Source organism: Haliaeetus leucocephalus, unplaced genomic scaffold (assembly GCF_000737465.1).
Source record: "Haliaeetus leucocephalus isolate CR32 unplaced genomic scaffold, Haliaeetus_leucocephalus-4.0 Scaffold636, whole genome shotgun sequence".
Classification (NCBI taxonomy): Eukaryota; Metazoa; Chordata; class Aves; order Accipitriformes; family Accipitridae; genus Haliaeetus; species Haliaeetus leucocephalus.
The window spans coordinates 6121153-6130886 of record NW_010973072.1 but is presented as its reverse complement, the minus strand read 5'-3'; the positions used below and the strand labels follow the sequence as shown (position 1 = coordinate 6130886).

General features: G+C 34.6%; 1 protein-coding gene across 7 annotated transcripts in view; it reads left to right on the top strand.

Moving 5' to 3' along the window:
* SNX29 (sorting nexin 29) overlaps positions 1 to 9734 on the top strand; it is a 142280-nt gene that overhangs the window by 59832 nt on the left and 72714 nt on the right. For all 7 annotated transcript variants that reach the window (XR_775088.1, XR_775090.1, XR_775089.1 and 4 more), the window contains exons 16-18: positions 4659 to 4775; positions 7558 to 7613; positions 8645 to 8726. Coding sequence is in view for 4 of the 7 variants with exons in the window: in XM_010578486.1 (XP_010576788.1) it covers positions 4659 to 4775; positions 7558 to 7613; positions 8645 to 8726 (255 nt within the window). In the remaining 3 variants the exon portion in view is untranslated. The remainder of the gene's footprint in view (positions 1 to 4658; positions 4776 to 7557; positions 7614 to 8644; positions 8727 to 9734) is intronic.

Below are 9734 nucleotides of genomic sequence, written 5' to 3'. Positions count from 1 at the left end.
CATTAATATGTAGTTCATTCAACATGCAGAGTTCCCAATGTACTTTGAGTTGAAAGCTACAGCTTATTTTCTTCTTGTTGGTTTTGATGAATTGTCACTTGTGGTTACCTTATGTAGCTATAGTAAACAAACAAAAATCCACACCACAGAATTAAAAAAACCCAAACCGAAACAACTAAAACCCAACCCTATTCCTAAATGGCTCTTTCAGTCTGCCTTGAACCAAGTAACTTGCTTGCAGATGGAAATGTGAAGAATACAAAATGAAAGTTTTTAAAAAGAAAGCAATAACTAAGCATTTTATGGCTGTATCAGTAGATTTGTCTGAGTTGTCTGCCATTTTGAGTTTTACTGTTTTCACTTGTAGAAAAATGAAATTATTACTATTTAGTAGGATACCTGCTCTTTTTTGAAGACCTTTGGCTTTATTTCTGTTGGAGAAAAATGTAGAAGAATGTTGATTTTTTAAAAAGGGCATCTTCTCATGGGAAAAATACACCCGTGCTTCCACTGAGAGCAAAAGGAAGTAACTTCCAGTTCTGCCTAGAGTTTCTTGGGAAATACATTGTTTTGCATTTTGTGACAACTGGGGAAAAAAATGCCTATACCGGACAAAGTCATTAATTCAGATGTGGCTCATGCGAAAACTTTTATGAATTTTAGCTACAAAGTATATTTTAAAAAAATCTGAGTTCCACTAAACACCCTTTTAAAAAACCTCATTAATGTTTTTCTTGTTGCAAGTTCTTAAAATTCTGTTTCTCTACTCAGAAAGCATGTCCTTCTAAGACAGATTGTATTATTCATATACTTAGTGAAACATTCCCCTTCATGATAAGGATTTGGGCTCTTTAAGCATGCTTTCTGATATGACCAGGACAAAATCTGAATGATCATCTGGCCAAGGGAAACTTTGCTCATTTGTACTTTAATTTTCTGCTTTGAACATATTGTCTTGGAGAAAAACAACTGTGAAGATGATTGAAGTCCCAGTAGGGAAAATTACTGCTTAAGCTTCAGCATGGAATGAATAAAGGAAGATGTGATGCCATAAAATGTAACTGAAAGGATATAATTATAAGGAGACCTCTTTATTGTTTTTAGCAGACCTTGATGCAGGAAAAATTAGAGGAACCTAAGTTAATATTGTTATTCAGAAGTATATCTCATTGCTCCTTTTGGTTTGCTGTGACGATAATACATTTTTCTTTGACAAGAAAAAGTATTGAAGTAACTTAATTACTAATAAAAGTGATTTTCACAAGTAACATACCTGCCAACTTGTCCTTTTGATAACATATAACAAGTGATTTGCTGTTTTATTTGCTGTTAAATTTTCTTTCTGTTATTTACCTTTGCTAGGGGCATTTATAAATTTTTGTATTACTTCCAGTGTTTTGAGAAAGCTGTTAAATTTACGTGTCAATCGAGCCTGCAAGTAGAAAGTTATTTCAAGGACATCCAAATTAGAGGGAGAGAAAACAGTCAGATATTACATCAGATAGTTTGGATTTTGTTCTGATATAGAGACAGGCACTGAAAAATAAGTCATGATTTCAAATATGTAAACTACAGAGTTTTGCATCCATTCATAAATTTCTGTATTGCCTTTGATAACTAATTGAACAACTCTCAGTTCTACAGTTTTTCCTCTGTGCATTTGCAACTAGTAGCATACTGCATCTTTTTGTATGTGCAATACAGAGAGGTTCTGCCTCCCAGCCTAGGCTTTTTGTAATTTACAATGACCTGCTAATATTAACCTGAATTGCAGAGGGGCTTATGATATTCTTAAATATTACACCACTTACTTTGAATTGGAATGAGTGTTTGAGCCAGTATGGAAAATAATTTATCCAGAGTTAATGACATTATATTATTACTTTACCTAGTAAAATTGGCAATTTTGTTTGGTGCATAAATGCTTGTAATTTATGAAGGAAAACTGCTTGCTAAATGGTACCTACTATGTTAGTCATAACGCAGAAGTTCATATGGATTTAGATGCCTTTTGTTTTTGCAAAATGAGCTTCCTAATTACTAACAAGTGTTTGAAGTCAAAGACCCTTTTTTATCAAGGCTGATGTTGAATGAACAATTGAGATATGAATATATAGTGTCATTAAGCGATAACATGGAAGTCCTTATGTTCTGATTTTTATCAGGAGGAGCCAGAAAAGAGTGTAATTATGAGGCCGGGAAGTTAGTTTTTCTAATGGGGTTAAGTACAACAGAAATATTTGAGAAGAACAAAAACAAAAGCAGTAGATTAAAGCTGCTGTAGTACACTACTACTACTACAAGCTTTTGACTGTTGAAACTATATTAATAATACGTTAAACCTTTACACTTCAGAAAGTGAGGGGTGAAACTAAATGGTAACTCAGACGTGTTGCAAGTTTTTTAAATTGTGTAATATTAATCTAAAACTGCTTGCATTATCAGGCAAACAAATAAAAATGTTTGCCTGTTTGGTTTTAAATAATCACTCTGTGAAACCTTTAGCTTTTGTACTTCCTGATAGTCCCATTACAAGGAGTTTGTTGTTAGTTCGGTTACTGGGTTTTAGCTTGTAATTTGCTGAGCATTTCAGAATAGTTTGTAAGTTCAGAATTAACAAGAGAGATCAGTCTGTAGACAAATCGTATCTGGGCTTAGTTTAGCTCTTTTTGCATATATGCCACACTGATAAATGACTGGATTTGAAGGACTCCCTCTAATATAAAAAGAAATTGGAAAAGAATACTTGCAGTTCAACTCAGGTATAATTATTTTTATTTTTAATCAATGATGTCAGCTCCTGGCTTGTCAAATTGAAGCTGGTTTTTCTGTTTGCTTTGATTATGTGAAGGATACAGGTTGTCTGGAATAAAGCATGAAATTAAAAGCAAGCACTAAATTAAACAGATTGAATTAAACTGCTTTATCTTGGGGAACTTCTCTGGGGAAGAGGGGGAAGGCAGAGTGGTAACTTGAGAAAAGGAAAGCATGAAATTCATAGGTAGTAGTGAACTGCTTCCAGAAGGGAAACTATGAACTTGTAAGAGATTTGGCAGTAGTCCACGTCCCTGTGCCATCGTTGAAGGTAGTGGATTGATACTCATTTTATTCAGCTGTGCTGTCATAATGTTACCCCACTGCCTCTCCTATTCTAGCTTTGGATGGCTGTGTGAGGAGGCATTTCAAGAGTTGGTGTAACCTGAAAAACACGTTTCACAGTATTGTTGTGGTAGCCTGCTGTGCCCACTAGAGGGGCCGACCAGTTACTGCTTCTGTTTTCATCTAACTACTGTTAAAATTGTAGCTTTTCTTGCTCTGCCCTGGGACTGCTCATCTGGTGCTCCACCTCTGATAGTGGCCCTCATCAGTATTCCTTTTCTTTAATACAGGAGTCATATAGGGAGGATTTACTTGGAAACTTCTAACAGTGGGGTTTTCTGAAGAGTCTTTCTTTTCTCTTGAAAATAATTCTACAAACCCTTTTCAGCTCAAATTTCTTTGCTCTAAGGCTACAAATGGCATTATCAGTTCAAGACAACTCTCTTGCCAGGTATATTATGTACTGATGGGTCATCCATCATAACGGAAACTTTCATTCAATTTTATAGTATAATGGTTCCGATAGAATTAGCTAAAAATCTTGCTGAACACAGATTTCAAGTTTCTTTTAGCCTTGCTCCCTGTTTCTGCTACTTTCCCCATCACATTCTCTTGATGATAGCACGTTACTGCTACTATTTAGACCTTTGCTATTTGGGAACCCTTGTCCTTTTGGAGTTCTTCCCCATTAAGCTGTAGGCTTACACTTTACTTCTGTGTAAGAAAAAATCAAGAGCTTAGTATTGTCTTTAACCTTGATTTGAGTTTTATTGTTTCTTGCTTCTCTTGGCAGGGAACCAACTTAAACATAGTTTGCTCTGTAAATTGGTATACTTTTCATCCTTGTCATTCATCCAGCCCCGTTCACTTTCATAAACATCCTGCATCAATTGGTGCTTTCTTGACACTTTGACTCAAAAATGGAGAGTGCAGACATAGATGGACTTTGTGTCCAAAGAGGCCATGCTTGAGGCCATGCTATTTACCTATGCACAACAACTTGTGCTTGTGCCACAGCGTAACTGTGGTATTTATGCTCTTTTGACCTCTCACAGATTTGCCTGGGATGAGTGGACTTATAGCTCCAATCCTATTAAAACTCCAGTAAGAGTGCAGAATATATTACTCATGAATTATTGACAAAGTTTAATGCAGTTTGTGCATTTTGCATTATTCCCAGTTCAAAATATTGTGATTAGTTTGTAACTGTTGGGTGCTGTGTTCATCAAAGAATTAAACTGAGAACAAAAGTTAATAGGTGTTTTATTAGAATCAGTTGCCATAGGATCTCCTCTGATAGGAATAAAATTGGACATAGAGTTGTATTTTGTCCTATTAAATTCAGTATCAAAACCTCCACTTCAAGGCATAAGTAAAAATTTTTATTACAGTGTGTGTTCTTGATGGTCCATTCAAACTAATGCATTAACAATGAGGTGCACTAGTTGGAGAGTATGGTAAAATAAAAAATATAAATAAAAGTTGATATACCTGTAAGAAATTACACAGTGTGGGTTTATTTTCAGTTTAGAGTTTTATCTCTTGGCTTTGTTTTTCAGGTAGCTGAAATGCATGGGGAACTGATTGAATTCAATGAGAGGCTGCACCGTGCTCTGATGGCTAAAGAAGCTCTTGTGTCCCAAATGAGACAAGAACTAATTGATTTGAGAGGGCCGGTAAGTGTTTGTTTATTACAATGTAGAATACCACTCTGGAAAAAGCTCAAAACCATTACTTGTGATGAGATAAAATATATATTAGCTTATAAGAAATAACAGCTAATAACACATCTGTCAAGAACACCTTACTTGGTATTTCTGATAGTGTTTGATTCTCTTTAGCAGAATTGAATGTAAAATAGATATATTCAGACAATAAAATTGTTTTCTACTAACTGTTGCTTCACTTTAGCTTTTTGTGTTAAAATAAAAGTTTGGGTTGAAATTTGAAAATGAACAAGGAGGAAACAGAAGGAGTCAAGAATGTTCCTAATAGTTGTCCATCTTCTGAGGGAGGCATATTTTGATAGTTTTTGTTCATGTGATTATGTGCTATTGCTCCTTACTTTTTTGTTTGCACTGGAAGCATCCATGCCTATTTTATCATAACATTTATGTAAGGTGGCTGACAACAGTTCTGTGTGCATTAGTGAAGCAGAATTTCACCTCTAATTTTCAGCCTTTTAGATGGAAACAATCATGTTACTGTGTTCAGAGATGACAAATGATAAATCACCTCAGTATTACAGTTGTACTTTCTTACTTGGAGATTTTAGGCTGTATGTCCCTGCTCAGAGATTTTGTTTTTAACCATGTATCTCCATATCCTAATCCAGTAGTTAGATATTGATACTATATTTTAATGTATCAGATACTGAGAGAAAACTAAATCCTAAGACTCTTTAAGAAGTGGAAGTGGTACTATATTTTTAAGTGCTAGCTAAATGCTAGTTGTTACTAGCTGCTATTGTCCAAAATGAAACTGTGAATTGAATACAATCCTAAAGACTTTTGCATTATCCTAAGTGGATAAATTTTAATTCTGTATTAGTAAACAAAACTCTCTGCTGATAGCCTACCTGTTACTTAGTAGACTTTAATTAGAAATTTCAAAGTTGGTAGTGTGTGTAACTGCCAGAAATTATGGGATATGAATATTTGATCCCCCTTTCACTGGTTTGAAAATACCAGACAAGTTCTTAACATTTTATTATTACAATAGTATATAATTTACAGTTTGTTATAAAAGTAGCTTCCATGATTCTTCACTGTCTTCCTTTTAATGCTGATAATCAATTTTAATGGCCGTAATTTATGAATTTAAATGAATTGTTCACAGTGATCTTTCCAATTTCTAGTTACTGGGTTACAGAATTTCTGCAACAAACAGAGGAATATTAAAACAAAAAGTATGTGCTTTCAAGGGTATGAGCAAATACATTGATGTAACGTCTTCATCACTGTGTTTTGCATTACAATGAACAACACTTTAATTACCATCTCAAAATCAGTAACCAATCTGTTTCAGCATAGGCGTGCAAGAACTCATTAATGTCAACCTTTTTCTTATTTCCAAAGTCCACACTCTGAGGTTTTTATACAAAACTTTTACTGAAGTTAATTAAAATAGCTGTATATAACAGGTGGTAGGATTTGACACTTCAGATACAGGCAAAGAGAGGGTGCAGGTTGTAGGCAAGATAGAAGAACGTCTGTTTTCTGGCACAAGAGCCCTGGAAAGCCAGGCTGTGTGCTGCCACTGGAGGGTGGACTGGACTGTGAACAGACAACAGCTGATGGTAGTAACTGAGGGAGAGGTCATACTGGCCTTCCCTCCTCATTCATCCAAAAAAGGACAGCAGAGGTGTTCAGGATTCTGTATATGTGCCCTGGAGCTGTCTTGGCTCTGCACATTTGTTTTCCTCTTTTCCTTTCTCTGGCAGGAATGACTTAGTTTTTGCTAAGCCATATACTTTTAATCTTGGAAAGGCAAAATTCAGTTTTGTCTTGTGTATTGGAAAGCCTTGAGCTGGTCTGTCAAAGCATCTGGGAAGTAGTTTTTCTTTAGTCCCCTTTGAAATTTTATATTGCTTTGCAATAAATAAATACATATTGCTTTAAAATAAGCAATAATATATATTTAAGTTTCTTGGGCAGCAAATATTCTGAAAAACAGTAATATGCATGCAGCATACATTATAGAGATACACTGAACCAATATTTAACTAATGTAGAAGCTGTCTCTGGAAGTTTACAACTTAGATGTTTTTCTTCATCAAAACACTAACTATTCTGGATTATGCTTTACATTTTACAGTATTTAAAGGAGAGAAGTTAGCCTTTTATGTTTACCTAGCTTTAAAGTAAGGTAAAAAGTTATTGCTGTTTCAGCTCTAAATGCTCCTTCAATCTTGTTTTCTCATAACTGCTACTTCTTTTGATTCTACAGGTTTTAGTCCATCATTACCATCTTTATGAACTTTTGTAGCTATATAATGTTTTGTAAGAACACAGCTAAAATAAAATTATCATGTGTCTTTCTCTTAATGGAATGTTGGTTGTAAAAGAAAGTGATTGCTAGGTTTTATATGCTTCATCTCTTCCCATAAATTGTTTATACACACTATGTACTTTTGTTTCAGCATACTTTGCTTATAAAGGCCAAATAATGATGCTTATTTCTGGGTTTTCTATACCTTTCAAAATTACATGCTTTTACAAAGCCCAATTTATTTCTTTACAAAACTATAGCAAATTCTAACATGAAGAACTTGCAAGGGTGATACGTTCATAATCCTGTCGCGTGATTGTTTATTTTTCTTTTATTGTTTCTCAGTAATAGTTTTTATTGGCATTTAAAAATTGAATGTTGAATTGTAATTTCCTTATAATATTATGCTTTCTTAATAGAAAGCATAATAACCAGTGTGGGGGAATTATTTCTGTTTTGTAAATATAGGTCCCTGGAGATTTGAGTCAAACATCTGAAGATCAGAGTTTATCAGATTTTGAAATGTAAGTTTCATAATACACATTTTTCTCTTTGTACTGTCTTTATGGGAAAGAAAAATAAGGAAACACATTCAATAATTTGCTTTTCCTATATTATTTCCAGTAACTCAATTCTCAGCTTTGGTGTTCCATTGGTAAAAAGTATGGAGAGCTGCACAGTCCATGCCCTAATATAGTTTTTAATAATGTTGAATGAATGAGTTTAGATTTATGAAGATTCTCTTGGAGTGCTCTTTCAGTGCACTAGGTCTTGGTATTCTAACAAAAAGTTACTGCTTTCTGTTGCTTTGAGTTTGATAGATGCTAGATGCTATTAATAATGTGATGGACTTTCTCATTTTTACAGAGTAACTCCTAATCAATGCATACAAACAGTACTACCAAAAAACCCACAAACAACTCAGGTGGTCATCCCAGATCATTCTAGAGTGTTGTGATTTGGAGTTCTGCCTTTATTAGTCAGACTAATAAATCTGGATTTTTGTGGATGAGGGGGTGAAAATGTAGCTGATGTCTTTGAATCATAGAAATTTGGAGATGAATTACAAAAAGTGGATGGAAATGACTTCTCCATGATTGTGCAGTGCTCTTCTGTTATTTAATAAATTCAGGTTTTTGCTCAGTTTTTTGCTCAGTTTTGTGGACCAAGATGTTGGGTTTGTTGAACAGTTTTTGCTTCATGTGTATAATCAAATGTTGTCAAATGCATGCTGTAAAAAAAAAAAAACAAACCACAAACCAAAACCAACTAAACAAAAACCGCCCCCGCTAAAACCAACCAAAAACCCGCAAAGGGAATTGTTTCAGTGCTCCTTTTCAGTTACATTAACTTTAGGGAGCACTTAGATACAGCAGGTATCTAAGGTAGCCTTTTAAGGTTCAGGCAGAACTACAATTTTTCTAATACTCCATTTGAAATGTTAAGTTGCTTTATTGGTCACTTTGATCATTATCTAAATCACTGGAGGTAGTTGCTTTGCAATTCTTATACATAAATATGATTCCCTGTTTTAAGTTTTCTCTTTCCTCCTCAGATCAAATCGTGCTCTTATTAATGTTTGGATTCCCTCAGTCTTTCTGCGTGGAAAAGCTGCTAATGCATTCCATGTTTATCAGGTAAGTGATACATCTTAACACAGATCCTGTGTAAACGTTTCTGACTGAAATGGCACATTTTAATAATTTAAAGAGCTCAGTACAATTTCATTAGAGGCCAATTAATGAACAGCAGCAGTAACTTAATATATTTTCATCCATAGGATTGTCTTGATTATCCAAATAGCATATTTTGAGGGTTGGCTTTTAATATTTAAATACTTTAAAGTATGCTAATAAGTTGACTGCATTGGCTGGGGTGTACAACAATTCAATATTAATCAGTACTGCCTTCTTCAGTATGCATGTACATATTCTGTTTCAATTTTTGGGATATCAGTGACCAGAAATGTTGCTTGAGAGACAGAGAGATGTGGCTTACTGTAGTAGCTCACTCAGAAACATTTGGAATGGTGCAACAAGCCTTCACTATGTGTAATTGGATGCGTTCATAGTATGTTCTGCTTCAACTGGGTCTGAATTTAGGGGTTTATGCTCTAGCCTGCCTTGTAGTTGAAGCATTGAAATCCTATACTGTTCCTTGATTCCTGGATTCTTGGTTTCAGAACAATTATACTCTCCATGGATAGAATGGCAGGGCAAACTTTAAACACTCTTTAATATGCTGTCCCAGGCTGTTTGTATTTCTTTATTTGTGGATTATAAGCAGCTGCAAAATTTTTCTACTTTTGTTTCAGCTCTGAACAAGATTTCTGAAGCTTTTTAACATTCCTCTCACTCTGAATGATGATTTTTGTAGAATTTTTAATAATTTATGAAGTGTTGACGGGTAGTTGAAAAATACAGGAAAACACCTACCTTTTGGCCAGTAAAAGACAATGAAAAATAAGACTTTAGCTAATGGAAAGAAAAGCTAACAATACTGAACGGTTAGTAATTTGTTCAAAAGCATTGAATACTCAAATTCACGTGCACAAGTGTTTGTGGAGACATAACTTGTTGACAAGTGCGATTATTTTTGTCTTTTTGGCTCTCACATACTCCTCCACTCTGCTGTCACTGGCTACA